We start from the raw sequence: 15,991 nt of genomic DNA on the forward strand, positions 1-15,991 counted from the left end.
ATCTATAAATATCCTCTCATATCAACAATATCAAATCATCTTCATCAATACTTAATTATATTCTTCTACCACACTTGTTTCCTCTACCACACTCAAGCTTTGCAAAATCAAATCATGTCTTTGTTGACTATGGACGATGAACACAGAGGCACACTCGAGAATATCTCGGCATTTGTATGTTATCTCTCTCTTTTTACTTTTTCTGTTTTTAGTCTTATACATTTGTTATCTATGTTTTTCTTACTTCTTATAGAGTTGTGTTTGTTGATTATGTATTTCTTCTTCTAATTGTATTTTCTTACTTTTTTGTTATTAGGATCCGAAACGGTTTAGATTCTGTGTACATGAATATGTACCCTACGATCCTTTAATAGAACCATATATTAGAGGATGTGGATTTGGAAATCTACTCAACATTGTTTCGTACTCGGTGGACTACAAGTTCATTCTGGCTTTGTTGGAGAGGTGGAGACCCGAGACCCACACATTTCACCTTCCGATTGGTGAGTGTACCGTCACACTTGAGGACGTGTACATGTTGTTGGGTCTTCGCATAGATGGAAAGGCAGTGAATGGTAAAGTTAACCAAGACAACAATATCTGCAATGAATTATTGGGTTCCCATTTGTTAGACGACGAAACTGAGGGAGACACATCCGGTCAAACAAGGGGGCAAGGTATAAATTTAAAATACCTTAAACAATATTATGCCAATATAGTATTGTCCGACGATTCAACCGAGTATGAGAAAATAATAAAAGGTCGGTGTTATATTATGATTTTATTTGATAATTTTTTGTTTCCAGAAAGTACAGGTAATTCTGTAAATATAATGTATTTACCTTTATTATGCAACATTAGTAAGATAAACACTTATAGTTAGGGTTCAACTGTGTTGGCCCATCTATACAGTACAATGTGTAGAACTGCAAAAAAAAATACCTGTACTTTTTTTTTCACGTGCGTATTTGCTTCAAGCTTGGGGTTGGTCAAGAATGTCGTCGCTCGCCCCGACAAATGAGCGTCCATTCGTGTTCCCGTTTGCAACCAAGTAAGTCTAACACTTTACTATTTACGATTTAGTTAATTATATTTTATATTATAATTAACAGTAAATAATATTTTTCACTTCTTTTTTTATCTTAGGTGGTCAGTAAGGGGAATGAACTACAACAGGTGTCTGAAACACGCTATTGTAGTCTATCACAATCTATTGGACCATATTGGACATGATAATGTAATAATCCTACCCAACTATATTTTAATTTAAAAATACTTCTCAAACTATTTTCCATCTAATCGTTCCGTATTGTTTTACAGTTTGTCTGGAGGCCATATCTGGGTCTGGATCATGATGTGAACCATGACGATGCTGCAGTTTGGACAACGAAGACACTGATTATCCGATTCACTACGGTGGAAATGCACCAGAGTGACCGGGTCAAACCGCAGTTCGGAATGCTACAACAGATTCCAGAATCTCCCACGTGTTTGGGGAATTGACATCAAAAAAGGGTTGATGCACAATGAGATTATTCTGACTGGAGAGACTTTGCAAAAGAGATGTGTCGTCAATGGAGGAATCGAAGACAACACATCTTGAACGAATCAGTCATCCATGGTGCAAGACCGACTCAAAAATATATGGCATGATTTAGGTCGATAACAACTCAACAATTTGTATCTAAGCCGCGGTATTTGATGGATCCACGCCAACTTACTTCGTCATCGTACGCCCCACAACAATTCACCATTCAACATCAATGTGAACCCACCCAAACCCAACAACCAACCAACCACATACACACAATAACCAAACACCCAACATCGCAACCCGTTCATGCCAACCACCCAATAACCAACCATCCAACGTCGCAATCCATTCATACCACCCACCCAAACACAAAACCAAGAATCAAACCCCGTAACCACGACCGTCTATAGCCCAAATGATTCATATGGGTCACTTCATCGTAGCCCCCCACCAATGGCCACCCAAACATCTCATCAACATAACACCCAACCATTGTTTAACTATAGTACGCCCCAGGAACCATTGCTTCGTTTCCAAAATGACTTAATGACCCAATTTGGGCAACTATACCGTCCCCAATTCACCCAACCCCAACGATCTAACTACGATGACATGGGCATCGAACTCCATTAAAGAAGCGCCGTTGGCCAGAGCCCCTCTGGATATTGGGAGCAAATGATGACACATCTGTCAAATACCGTTGAAACTTCCGTCAGACCTTCCAACCAGTCATCGCTCGATCAAATCAGCACACAAAGACCCCAAACACCTCAAGAAAATCGTGGGAGACCTCAGAGACAAACTAACGCACCGGGATGTGGAACAGGGGGACGTTATAATCGGGTCGGTCATTAGTTTATTGTCAGTCCAATGTAGCCAATTATTACATCATCGATGATTTTTTTTCATTATTATTTTTTATTTATTAAATAATGAAAATTAATAATTAATAATTAAAAAAATTAAAAAATTAAAAAAAAAAATAGCAGGGGGTGTATGCGCCAGATGAATTGACGCATACACCAACCAAACACACACAGGCGCCACTAGCATTGACGTCTCTTCATGAGGCCCAATGCAGGCGTCACTAGCATTGGCGCCTCCTCACGAGGAGCCCAATGCATGCGCCAATGCTATTGGTGCCTCCTCTTACTGTATTGGTGGTGCGCCAATTCATCTGGCGCATCCTCTACAAAATCTGATTATTTTGATAATTTTTTTAAATTATTGGTTATTTTCGATTTTTTTTTTAAAAAAAATGGTTATTTAAAAAAAATTCAATAAAATTAATTTAATAAGAATATAATATCTTATTAATTTCGTGTAAAAAACCTTAATCACCAGCGATTTTAAAACTGGGATTTAAGTGAAATTTGAATATCACACTCTAATGTAATTCAAATGAATTAGCCTTACTTACTAACATTTAATCTACTAAAAAAGAAATTCTGTTTTTTTCTTTCTTAAAAAAAAAAACTAAGGATAAACAAACTTGATCCTAATCGTAAACCTCTTTTCTCCTTCACTCTCGTCAGTGCAACCCTAATCAGAGTTTTAAATATTCAAAACTCACTCTGTCTTCGTCAACTCTTCAAATCTCAATTCCAGTTCCTTCCTTCGTTGCCGTCGCGATCCTCTCAAATCGCACCTCCGAACTTCGCGAATCGCTGAGCTGTGAACGCGCTTCATTTGTCTCTGCGATTCCTCAAGGTATTCACTCTTCTCAGATCTAATCAATCCTGTAGATTGTGCAAATATCAGCGGATTTGGTTTAAGTGCTGTTTCTGTTGATCTGATTTTGAAGGTTTGAAACTTTGAATTACTTATATTACTTTAAGATCTATTACTGCTCAATTTCTCTGCTGTCACTGATTACTTTAGGATTTGTTTATGTCAATATGTGTGAATCGAATGCGTGTTTATGGTGTGTTGAAGTGAAGCTGGTGAAATTGGTGATTCTTAGGTTTACGTTTTGACCCGAGGAAAGTGTCATGGATGATTAGAGAGGTGAGATTTGAATGGTGGAGTGAGGTTTAAACTAAGATGGGGATTCCTAGTAGGAAAACATTCATAAGTCAAACGATTAAGCAACTTAATAAGCATAAAGTGAAGTAATATAATTGTTCAAATACTCAGCAGCACTGATACCTCTTAAAAAAGGTTGTCAGCGTCGGCGTCTGAAAGTGACACAAACACTTGCAATTTCGTTTAATTTATTCATTTTCTCAATTTATTACCGGTATCGACGTGTCAATGTCGTGTTTCTGGTGTCCGTGCTTCATAGTTCTAATATGAAAAAAAAGGCTAAACCCAAACACTTTTGTATTTTGAAGAGTTTATAAAATTAGGTTAAGATATGTTTATAAGATATTTTCTGCATATTTTCACAAATTCTCCAAGATAGCTTTAGAAGCTGTTATACATACTTTACTCTTATTTCCTCTTTGTTTATAGAAATAGAAATATCATGTATAAGCACTTATAAATTTGAATGGCACAAGTGCTTCATTTCGAAGTCTGCTCAAATGCCTTCTATTGATAAAAGGTTTTGGTGGAGGTTGTTTGTTGTTGTAATATTTAAAAACTAGATGCTGTTTTTTTTCCTTATGCCATGATCATGATGTGATGTGCCTATAGTACTTATTTGCCTTGCCTAGTACACAATAGCCTCACTTTTGAGGCAGACGGATCACTGGTGTATATTCCATGAGCTTTAATTTAAAGTTCATGGTGTGAGATACTCCATCCGTCTCATAATAAGTGTCTTATTTGAGCTCTGTCCGGTTCTTAAGAAAATGATTAGATGTGTTGATTTTTATGATAAAATTAATATCATCTACTAAAGTACTCTTATTTAGTATAGTTAGTGGAGTTGTTGAAAAGAGGGAAAATTAATAAACAGGGGAATAGTAGTGGAAAAAAATAATAAATGTTGTATTGGTATTTTAAAAGAACATTTATTTTGAGACATAAAAATAGTGTAAATGCGATACTTTTTATGAGATGGAGGGAGTACTTGATAGAGTTTTTTTTCTCTTTCCATTGGTATAGTGTCAAATTGAATAGGCTAGTTAGATTTTAATAAATGGATGTTATTTTGTATCATTTCATTTCACTCTATTCCTTCCTATACCACATATTCAAACATACCCTTAGTTTTCTATTTGAGATTCAATGTTAATCAGTGCATATACTTTTTAAAGTATCACCTATTCTGATGACCATTATCTCTGTTTCTAGCATGTTAACTCTGCTTTTCAGAATTCTCCTCCTAAGGTTTTTGCTTTCCAGTATTTCATTTTATAGTTCTGGTTCCAATTATAGCATTAGGGCTTCTAGTAAATCTAAAGATAACATTTCTCTTGAAGCAAATTTGATTATAGCTGATATGTATATAACTCACCATATACGGTTGGAATGGAAGCAAAACTTGTGCTGTAGTCTCAGTAAAAATTCAGTTAGTTTACACTATATAATGAGCAAATATTTAATGTCGATTTGGTAGAACTTATAAAAGTAAATTCTGAAGAGGCTGAAGATGGTAGTTTTATGATTTGAATTTCTTGTATAAAGGAAACCCATAAGAATGCTTAGCTGATGTTGTTGAGTTTAAATTGTTTTGAAATATACATGATGGTGTCACAATTATTGGCATGTTGCCAGTTTGTCAAATGCTAATAATATTTAGCGCAATCAGAAAGACAAAAAATTCTAAATGTTTTAGACTCTGAATGTATGCTATTATTGGTTGGTTTACTCTTAAAAGAGTAATAAGCAATTCCGTTGACTTGCTAGATACAATGGCATACTGACAATCTTACCTCTGTTAATGTCTATTAACATAGATCGTCCACCAAGAAAATACTCCTTCCTAATAAAAGATAAGCAAAATTAACCACTCACAACTTATAAGATAATTAGTTATTCACACTCACTTTTGTTATCTTGTTTAAAACTTCAACTTCATTACGTAAAACCTGAATCATCCCTCATCTCATTTAATTGCATATAAAAAGTGTCACTAATTATGAATCTCAGTTTTGGTATAACTTAGATGAAAAAAAAGTGTCACTAGGATGAAAAAAAAGTCAGTTCCTTGCTTATATTTTTTTATAACTTAGATGTGCCAAATTTTGCTTATATTTTGTTATGGAGGGAGTACTTTGACCACATTGCATAATTGAATGTTGATTATTTACAACTATACTTTATGAACAGATTAGTATGAAATGACAGCAAACAACATGTTAAATGGATTCTGGTTACATGGAGTATTCAGTAATTTGGTTATGCGCAGTATCTAGTCATATTCATCTCTGTTATACATTATAAATTATATAATATATAATGTTGGTTGCTACCCTGTTTTTGTATATATAATGTTTGGTAAAATATTCCTACTATTTTTGTATTAGAATTAAGAGCAGTGAACTTTTACTTGATTAGGATATTTTAATGAATTTGTTTAGTATGCATCTTAGAAAACTCAATCTGGGAACAGTTTCCCTTGTTTTTTTTCTGTCTTATAACCAAATTGTTGAGTATTATATGTTTCACAGCAATACAGTAAGTACAACTCCCAGTTTTCTGTTTGTTCTTTTCGCACATTATATATTCTTCAGTTGTGATGTATGCATTTTGTCTAGCATAACGTTGAGAAAGTTGAAATTCATAAAAAGTAGCAAAATATGATTATGGTTTAGTTCTTTCTGATTCTAAATTGTTGCCTATTTTTAATTTTGTATTCAAACTTTCAAAGCCTACATCACTTTTTAATGTTCTATAAACGGGAGTTATATAATTAATGACGATGCTTGTGTATTACACAGGATTCAAGTTTGCTATCTCTGTTTCTCCTAGATTTTTCTTTACTCTCCATGGCATATCCCTTCTCAGATTTCAAGTACTCTGACGGCCTCACTGTAGTGGGTATCTCCTTCTGCACAGCTATTGTCTGTGAGGCCATCTCATGGATTCTTATTTACCGTACCAATTCTTACAAGAACCTTCGATCCTCCATCGACAAAGCATCCAAGAAACTCGAGACTATGAAGACCGACAGCAACAAAATTACCATTAAGAAGTCCAAGACCAAAAAAATTGACCGTGTTGAGACAAGCCTCAAAGAATCTAGTCGTGACTTGTCTCTCTTCAAGTTCAAATCAGGGGGCGTGGTTGCTCTTGTTCTATTTGTGGTATTTGGATTGCTAAATTCACTCTTTGAAGGCAAGGTAGTTGCCAAATTGCCATTCCAGCCTTTTGGGCTTGTTATGAAGATGAGCCATCGTGGGTTGCAAGGTAATGATCCCACTGATTGTTCCATGGCATTTCTATACTTCCTGTGTTCCATTAGTATCAGAACAAATTTGCAGAAGTTCTTGGGTTTTGCACCGCCAAGGGGTGCAGGTGCTGGTCTCTTTCCAATGCCAGATCCCAAGACCAGTTGATCTAGCTCTGTTATGTTAGCATTTTATTTCGCTATTTCTAGGTTGTTGTTAAACTGGAACTGCATAACTTTAGTCATTTATATTTTATTCGGTTTTCTTAGGTCGACCAATGTGATTTTAATTGTTTTAACTGATACTGAAGAAGCTGACTTCAGTTTTATGATGGTTATTTGCTTGTTTTTTAGTACAATAAAGAGTTTCTATTGATTTTCAATGGTACCATAGAAAGGGAGTTTCTTCCCTTAGATCTTCTTCTCCAAAAGTCCTGTATTTTGTATCATTTTAATTGGCAGTCTCTCTCTTACACGAGGAATAAATGGGTCATTATAGATTAATCATAATAGTCATTTGTTATTCATTTGGTTTGAAGATATCCTTCCCAATTATCAATATTGAGATTTTCGGTTGCTATTTGAGCTTTTATGTTTTTGTAAGAAGCTAATTTGATCCATTGATTTCCTTGGCTGTAAAACCTCTGGGAAAGACCTCGTGTTGAATGTTTATAAAAGTAATTCTAAAGACCGAGTCATTGACTTCTCATAAATAACCAACCATCTGGGAAAGAGTTGCAAGATGATGAATACGAACGAGGAAGCATGTTTGGGAAGCCACCATTTTAACCACCATTTTAACATCCCAATGTACTTTGTAATGTGATTTTGGGAAGCCAAAAAACTAAGCTTCTAATATAACATGATGTGATGATTTTGATAAAGTAATCACCCAACCAAACACGTACGATCTTGGGAAGCCAAAAAGCTATGCTTGTAATGTGTGTGGTGTGATTTTGATAAAGTAATCGATCAACCAAACAAAATAACAATTTTAAGGTTCAGAGTTCCTATTTTCATCAAGTGCGCAAAACTTTTTGATTCATTTCAAATTTTGTATCCTAAGAGCAATCAGAATTCTCTTTTTGTAGAAATGTATCAGAAAAAAGAAAAACTATGCTCCAAGGTTGGATGAAGATAAAGGCTTTAGAGAGGATAACATCTAGACTAGAATACTAAATGTGAACCCCTCACATCTAGAATTCACATAGTTTTTTTTGTTAGGTTGCATGCAATGAACTAACCCCCGCCCACTTGGTTTCTTTTAGCATCTCCTTCCACCGCAGCCGCGCTCTCTTTGACAGTTGAAATAAACTGATCCAACAATCACAAGATTGTTAATTTCAGCAAAGTTTCTAGTGTTGAAATTATGACGCCACTCTGGAGCAAAAACTGTGTCTCTGCCCAGTTGTTTGAATAACACAATCACAAATCGATGAATCCCTGCCGAAGGTTTTGGGCTCTCATAAAACACTGCCTCTTTCCCTGCACAAATTTACTCTCATCATTCAGAAAAATGTGAAGTAATGCAATCTTTGCTTCAAGTTAAATATTCATAGAAATATATCATATATTAATACTTTTCTTTACAAGCTTTCAAATAAATAATAAAATATTTCAAATCAAAATATGACCGCGTCTTCATCTTTAGATGATTTTTACATGCATAAGAAATAAGAAAGTAATAATAATAAATTAAACATATTAACATAATTTTTTATGAACTATCCTATGTATTAACATCTATTAATATTGTGTTATTATCAATAACAATATATCTATATCTATAACAATATATTTATAACAATGTATATAAAAAGGCAAAACTCTCTTTTTAGTGTAATTTATTTATTTATTTTACTCTTCATTTATTATAAATATTTCAAAAAAAAATTAAAGGCTGTAATGGGAAGTTAATTATTTTATTTTAACATAAAAAATAACTGTTATCTATAGTCACACAATTAATAATTTTTTATATTGCAATTCTTTTTACATTTTAAAACCAAAATTAAATTTTAAAAAACAATATTTTATTATTTTATATGTATGTGTATTAAAAAGTACGGATAACACATACACACATACACATACACGTGAGTGTTTTCACCGATAATAATATAATTTATAAAGACGAAACACAGTTTTAGTATAAAATATTTTTTTTTTTAAAAATTAACTTTTCACTTTATATTGACAATTATGTATCTCTTGCATTTTACTACCACCTACCATTTTCTAAAAATTAAATTTAAAATTAAAATTAAATAAAAAAATATCATTTTTATTTTCATTGAAAAAACATACAAATGAGAGTGCCTATCTTGACACTATATTTATAAATAAAATACTAAATTTTTGATAAAAAGTTGTTCCATTTTATCCTTCAATTAAACTATTTTATTATTTTATTTATTTTTATTTAAGCCATTTTATTCATAATTTGTACTTTTTTATACAACCAAAAAAAAAAAAAAAGAAAGATAAAAAATACATTAATATTTATTAAGAATTTTTTTCTATTTATAAAAATAATTTAAATGCGATCATTGTAATAACCATCACTTATATGATAAAAGTTGAACTAAATCAGTATAAATTGTTAGACTTATATATCAAAATAGTTATTTTTCTTTTCCAATTCAATGATTCACTTAAAAGTATTTGCACATACCAAAGCTTGCGCTTGTTGTGGCTGGAATATCAGTCACCATCCTGCAATTCCGTTTAAAAGGAAGAATATTAACAAAAATATATAAGTCTAACAATTTGCTCCTCCATTTATTTTTAATTACACAATTTGTTTAACAAAAGAAAGAACATATATAACTCACCAATGCAAGTATTCCCTCAAAAAAGCGTTACTAGGGCTAGGTGCATCTGCGTCCACCATAGCCTATAATAAAACTCAACCAAACAAAACTTAATACACATAACATGAAAATGCTAAACATGATTTAGTAGTATGAAAAAAAAAGTGATAACTACTACTACTACTAACTAACCAATGTGTAGAAAGTCCTTAGATCTTCACCACCAACACTAACCCTTGGACGGTTAACCAACTGAGAGGGTTTCAAAAGACAGCCATTGCTAATTTCTTTGTTATTGATGACAACACTCAAAGATACAGAGTTTGTAAAAGGGTTCAAAACATCGTCTATCACACTCCTTACAACATGAGGATCGACCATATTCCTAGGCATGATATTCTTCTTGATAGATAGATCTGTGATTCAACCGTACCTCGTTTGGTCTTGGCAGTTTGCTTATTGTTCCTACACCTGTAAATATATATATATATATAAATTTTGTTACTTTAGTTATGCTTTTGCTTTTTGAAACATCAAATCGTCAACATGTTCTTCGGTTTGTTTTTTTTGTGCGTTGTCTAACCATTAGTAGTTGGTTTTTTTAGTACGATGTTCTTTTTTTTTCTAGGATGAACTCAATAGCTAGTTGACTACCATTTTCTTTCCATTTGTTTGAACAATTCTTTTTCTATGGAAGTAAATCTGATTTTTCGTGTCCATGTTAGGATTGAATTCAATCCCTTAAATTTATAAACCAAGAGTATAGTGGTTTCGACTAAACATATAATGGAATAACGGTACGAGTACTTTTAAAATAGTAAAGTTACTTATTAATATCGGTGTTCGTATCAGATATTGTTCTGATTTTTTTTATGATGGTGGTGCATGATGAATCTACATGGTTAACACTCTAACGTTCAAGTTAGTCCAATATTTAAAATGTGTATAATGAAAAATGGAGATCATAGATTGTACCCTGTTCTTCGTATGTGATATGTTGTTATACTTTGAGTCAAATGTAGTGGATTTGAGATGAATTAGATCTTAGTCGGTTGAGACTTTGGCCGGTTCAGAATAATTGTCCCCACGACTTTACCAGGCACTGAAGGAGTCGGAGGAAGCCTTAAATAATGCTGGTCAGCCTCCAAGGCATGGTCCAGTGTGGAATGAAATTGAAACGTTAGACAAGTTGAAAAAGTAGTGGGAGACAAGAGCATAAATGCTTTCTTATCCTATGAACACTGTAATATTCCATATCTCTGTAAATACTTTATTTGTTGTCAGTTGAGACCAACTGCGTTCCTATATGATCTATTTCTTATCAGTTGAAACAAATGGAGTAATTAGTGAACTCATATGAGCTTAATTCTTATTAAACTCAATTGACATTTGTTAATTAATAAAAGAAATGAACATTTTGGTAACATTAATGAATGGTCAATTACTCTCGAGAAGAAATATCTCATTTAAGATATTTTCTTATCTCTCTTTCCTTTCCAAAATCCTTACTTGTCAGTAACAAGAGATAAAAGAGAAGAGAAGAGAAAGAAAGAAGAGGAAAAAGAAAGCTTGGAAGTGGGAACCAAGATCTTGGATCAACAAACCTCATCTCAAGTATTTCATCATCTTCATCTATCTAAGATGTGTTCTAGGTAGTATTAGCTTTTGGGGAAGTTTTCATGGAAATGGGGATTAGTGCTTGTATGTTTACTTTGATCAAGAAGTTGTTGCTAATACATGATGTCTTTGATGTTTTACATGCTTATTTGTGTCATCCTATGATCTTTAGATATTCATTTATGTAACATAGTGTTTTGTGGTGTTATTATTACTCATTTCCCTTCATCCTGTTACATTTTCTCACTAGCTGAGTTCTGCCAGCCTTGATAGGCGAGAGAATAGCTCATAAGTGAGCATATAAGAACTTGGCAGCAAAAGATTTTATACTAAGCTCGCTAGGCGAGGGCGAGTCTCATTAAGCGAGATAAGTGAAATTGAGGAAATGTGAGCTTCGCTTGGAGCTCACTTGGAGGCCTAGTTAGGTCTCGCTAAGCGAGATAAGTTAAGATCTAGAGGCCTGAGCTTTCTGCCTTGCCTCGCTTGGAGCTCGCCTCGAACTCGCTGATCCAGGGTTCTGATACTTGATAAAATGTTTAGTGTTCCTATTTCCACCATAAAACGAAGACTGTAACTCCTATTGACGCTAGGTCAAATGTGTTGGAAAGATAATGCAATACTCTGTCTATTGAGAAGTAAATCATGCATGTATCTCATAATGCTTAATGAAATATTATGATTATATTGTGAAGCCATGGCGGAGATGCGTGATGCCATGGACGAGTTACACCGCCATAACCTAACATTGGAGGATGACGTCTACAACATCAGACAACACCAACATGAGTCTAATCCCCCTAGAGGAGATGGAACTATTGGACCCCTATCCACTCTCAGATGAGATATGGGGGGAGCCTATCCATGAGGGCTTTAAACCTCCCTCATTTGCTAAGTTTGATAGGCGTCATGATCCCTTTGAGCACGTCGCCTCCATCATTACACAAATGACCATCATTGAAGCGCTTGACTCCATGAAGTGGAAACTACTATCTAGAACTTTCAAGGATATGACCCTTCGATGGTATATGGTTTTATCACATTCCTCCATTAACAACTATCAGAAGATGGTAAAGAAGCTAGTACACCAGTTCATTGCCAGTCGCCACAAGAAGATGTCTACCATAAGCCTATTTAATATATCCAAAATACCGTCAGAATCACTGAGGGATTACCTCACTTGATTTAATGAGGCCATCATTAGGTTGTTCCCACCAACTAAGAAATGTTTTTCGGGGCATTCCAAAATGGACTTAAGGTGAGACATTTCAACGAGTCCCTCACATAGAAGCTGACGCTCTCATTGGCAAAAGTGTTCAGCAGAGCAGAGTGCTACATAAAGGGCGAGCACGTTCCTTACATCGATGGCTCGTATCATTAGAGGAATATCAATTACACCTTACCCATAAAGGACAAGACCATATTCAAAAGGGTAGGTAAAACGACAGAGAACTTCACGCCTATTAATACTCGATGCAAGTAGATCTGGCGCGAGGTTCTCTGCCTCCACAACATCCCTACGTTGCATGCTTCTAAGGCAAACATGATAGGTTTATGAAGGTAGAGAAAAACAAGAAAGGGGGGTTTGAATTGTTTTCACAGTACTTTTTTTTGCAATAACACACATAACAAATAATAACAACACAAATGATTTATCCTGGTTCGCTTGAAATTCAAAGCCATTCCAGTCCACCCAACCAAGGTGATTTCTCCTTCAATAAGGACTTAATCCACTAATCTCAACAGATTACAAAATTCATCTAAGAGTTTAACACCCTCTTAGCCCTCTCAAGTCTACAGACCTAAACAAGTCACTTGAGGAATCATAAACAATTTCAAGAATTGCAAGTGTTTGGCTAGATGCTTCTAGATAAGCAGTATAAACACACTTTAAGAACAACCACACAATATTGAGCAACGACTCTTATATGGAAACTATTTATTACAACAATAATGGTGAAGAATATTTAGAGTATAAGAATGTTGTTGTATGAAAGCTGTGTCTTCAGCAAGTTGTAAAAAGGCCTTTATATAACACTTGAGATGATAACATTGGGGGGAAACCAATAGAGATTTTGTGCCAGATGTGGGAGTTAAAGGTAGTAAATTTCTTGTCCTTTCCATAACAGTCTTGGATTATAATCTATTGTTTCCTTAAAAAGAATTGTACTACAATTTGAATGCTTCCAACTTAAGTTTCCGATCAGGTGATATCTGATGGCGTGTTTTTGAGCATCTGTCAGAGTGAGATGAGCATGATCAAAGTCTTCAGATATCTCTTGCAGAGTCTTCAGATGTCTCTTACAAAGTCTTTAGAATCAGAGCTTGAACTTAAAAGTCAGATTCTTCTGGTGATTGTTCCTCAGATGTATTCTGTTTAGAGTCAGATCTGATTTCTCTTTGTGCTGGATCAACGCTTCTGGACTAACTCAAATGCCAGATATTCATTTCTTGATGATCAGAGGGTGACTTATCAGAGTCATTTTAACTTAGAATCCTGCACACTTAAGAAAAACTGTCAGGGTACCAAATTGTTTCATTCTTTGTTATCATAAAAACTTAGAGATATATTGCAAAATCAAAATCTTTTTCTAACAATCTCCCCCTTTTTGATGATGAAAAAACTTGGAATTTTGATAAAACAATAAGTAATTTTAGAGATACTAAACTGAAAGTAATCAGATTTAGATAGAAAAGTGACTCCCTCTGAGATTAGCAATCTCCCCCTAAGTCTGATACTTGAATTTTTTTTAAAGATATCTAGTATCAGATATAGGTTTCTGGGGTAGAGAATTTCGTACCAGATTTTCTTAGGTTGCTTGACTTGATTTATTAGTTTCTTAGATAAGGATTTAGTTTCCCCTGGTTCATATGGATCCTGAAAAAATGATTTAGACTATGCAATAATTTTATATCAGAATGTAAGCAGTGCATTTCTGAGATTTAGATAAATTACCTCACCAAAAGACTTCTATTTAATTCTCCCCCTTTTTGTCAGACTTAAAAAGTAATTAAATCAAATTCCATTGATAAGAAGAAAAACTTCACATAGTACAGCGAGAAAAGAAGCAAAAGAAAAAGCCTTAGAGCCAAAAACACTTAGAGAAAAAAATACATAAAAATCCTAGAGTGTCTAAGGGTTAGGTGGAGGAGGCATCCTATGAAGTAGCTCAGCTAACAGTCTATAAATGCTAGAGTTGACCTGGTCCTATTTGTCGAGTCTGACTCTGACCAATTGTTGTTCCTTCTGTAACTCTTCCTGAGTCTTGATGACTAGAGGAGCAAGGTCAGTTGTTGATGACTCTCATTGAGTTAGAGAAACCTTGGTGGTCTTCTCAGCATCTTCAGCGGCTTTCCGAGAAGCTTCAGCGACCATTGCTGTTTCTGCTTCAGCTTTCTCTCTGGATGCAGCTTCTGCAGCTGCTTTCTCAGCAGCCTCCCTGGCAGTAGCTTCTGCAGCTGCTTTCTCAATAGCTTCCCTTTCAACCTTCTCAGCTGCTTCCTTCGCCATCTGAGCCTCTAGCCTCTCCTTAACATCTCTAATGAATTCATTTCTGACTTGTTCAGAGAGACCCTTCAGCTTGAAGATCTCAGAAGTCATCCATCTGATGAATGCGTTCCAGTTAGTCCTTACTTCAGAAGGATTATCACATGTGTTGGATTCGACATAAAGCTTCTTGAACCTAGAAGCCGAACTCTCTAAGAATTTGGCTAATGCCTCATCAAAGGTGGGTAATGTCAGTTTGGGTTTAGAGGGTTCTGGAATTCGTTCAGAGGGTTCTGGTACAGACTAAGTTCTTTCAGAATCAGTTGTGGCTTGAAGGTCTTCAAGGTTTGGGGAAGGTGGGTCAGGGTTATCTGAACCACAGTGTTCAGAGTTAGAAGTGAGGTCATAATAAGGAGGGGAGCCGGGGGCGGTGGAGATGGATGGTGATAAGGGTTCATTGAGTATGAGTGCTTCAGAGTGTGAGAGGGAGGTTGTTTGGAGGTTAGAGAAAGGTAATATAAGAGAAGATGTGATGGTTCTTAGAGGGATGGGGTCAGAGGTAGTAGGTTCTGATGGGTTTGGTTCATAAAGGATTGGTACAGAAGGTGTTGGTTCAGATGAGGTAGGGAGTGAGGTTGTTGGTTGTTGAGATTTAGGTTTTTCTTTGGGAGCTATAATGTTTGTGGTAGGTGGGGTGGAGGATGTTTTAATTGTGGTTGAGAGTGTGGGGGGTGGTAAAGGGAGTGATGATGCAAGTTATCTAGAGACAAAGGTATATGGAGCTTTTGAGATAGATGACTTACCAGAAGGTGTTGAAGAAGAGGTCAAAGGCATTGGCTTCTTCTTGGTTGTTGAAGACTCTCCCAGCTTGAGGATCTTCATCTTCTGAACCAGCGTCTTCTGTGAAGGTTCCCTCTTTTTCTTCAAGAAGTTGGGAGGCTGATCTGGGATCTAATCCAAGCTGAAGCTAGAGATATCGTAACCTTGAGCTTCCAGATCTTTTAGATAGCTGATCGAAAAAATAGCAAGTGTACTATTTTCACCGATGTAGAGGGGTGTTTCCCTAAGATCGATCTTGGGGATTACGCAACAATATAGGAGTAACAGTCACTAAATTGAACAAAAGTAAGAGTTTTGGTTTGGTAAAATTCACTGTAAGGAAAAATAGAGCAAATAAATATTTTCACAGATTAATATGATATGCCAAGGAAGGTGTATAAAAATATCCTGTAATGACCCTTGAGTGTATATCTCCTTAATACTCA

At 35.0% G+C, this 15,991-nt stretch overlaps 2 protein-coding genes across 3 annotated transcripts; one reads left to right on the forward strand and one right to left on the reverse strand.

The window, feature by feature from the left end:
• Positions 1–2,964: 2,964 nt before the first annotated feature.
• Positions 2,965–7,195, forward strand: LOC127126685 (uncharacterized). Of its 2 annotated transcripts, none has more exons than XM_051055642.1 (2): positions 2,965–3,338; positions 6,364–7,195. In XM_051055642.1, exon 2 carries the CDS (start codon positions 6,412–6,414, stop codon positions 6,979–6,981), a length of 570 nt encoding a protein of 189 aa, XP_050911599.1. In that variant the 5' UTR covers positions 2,965–3,338; positions 6,364–6,411; the 3' UTR covers positions 6,982–7,195. The 2 variants fall into 2 exon arrangements, with proteins under 2 accessions (XP_050911599.1, XP_050911598.1); XM_051055641.1 differs by having other exon boundaries at positions 2,974–3,244.
• Positions 7,196–7,950: 755 nt separating this feature from the next.
• Positions 7,951–10,063, reverse strand: LOC127126686 (protein FLOWERING LOCUS T). Its single transcript, XM_051055643.1, has 4 exons — positions 9,818–10,063; positions 9,647–9,708; positions 9,487–9,527; positions 7,951–8,297 (listed from the first exon to the last, which is right to left on the reverse strand). Exons 1-4 carry the CDS (start codon positions 10,016–10,018, stop codon positions 8,077–8,079), a joined length of 525 nt encoding a protein of 174 aa, XP_050911600.1. The 5' UTR covers positions 10,019–10,063; the 3' UTR covers positions 7,951–8,076.
• Positions 10,064–15,991: the final 5,928 nt, after the last annotated feature.

This window comes from Lathyrus oleraceus, chromosome 3 (assembly GCF_024323335.1).
Source record: "Lathyrus oleraceus cultivar Zhongwan6 chromosome 3, CAAS_Psat_ZW6_1.0, whole genome shotgun sequence".
Lineage (NCBI taxonomy): Eukaryota > Viridiplantae > Streptophyta > Magnoliopsida > Fabales > Fabaceae > Lathyrus > Lathyrus oleraceus.

Coding starts and splice junctions, on each gene's coding strand:
- LOC127126685 (XM_051055642.1), top strand. CDS start 6,412: ATGGCATATCCCTTCTCAGATTTCAAGTACTCTGACGGCCTCACTGTA.
- LOC127126686 (XM_051055643.1), bottom strand. CDS start 10,018: ATGCCTAGGAATATGGTCGATCCTCATGTTGTAAGGAGTGTGATAGAC. Junction 9,709..9,817: donor TAAGGACTTTCTACACATTG/GTTAGTTAGTAG, acceptor GTTTTATTATAG/GCTATGGTGGACGCAGATGC. Junction 9,528..9,646: donor TTGAGGGAATACTTGCATTG/GTGAGTTATATA, acceptor ACGGAATTGCAG/GATGGTGACTGATATTCCAG.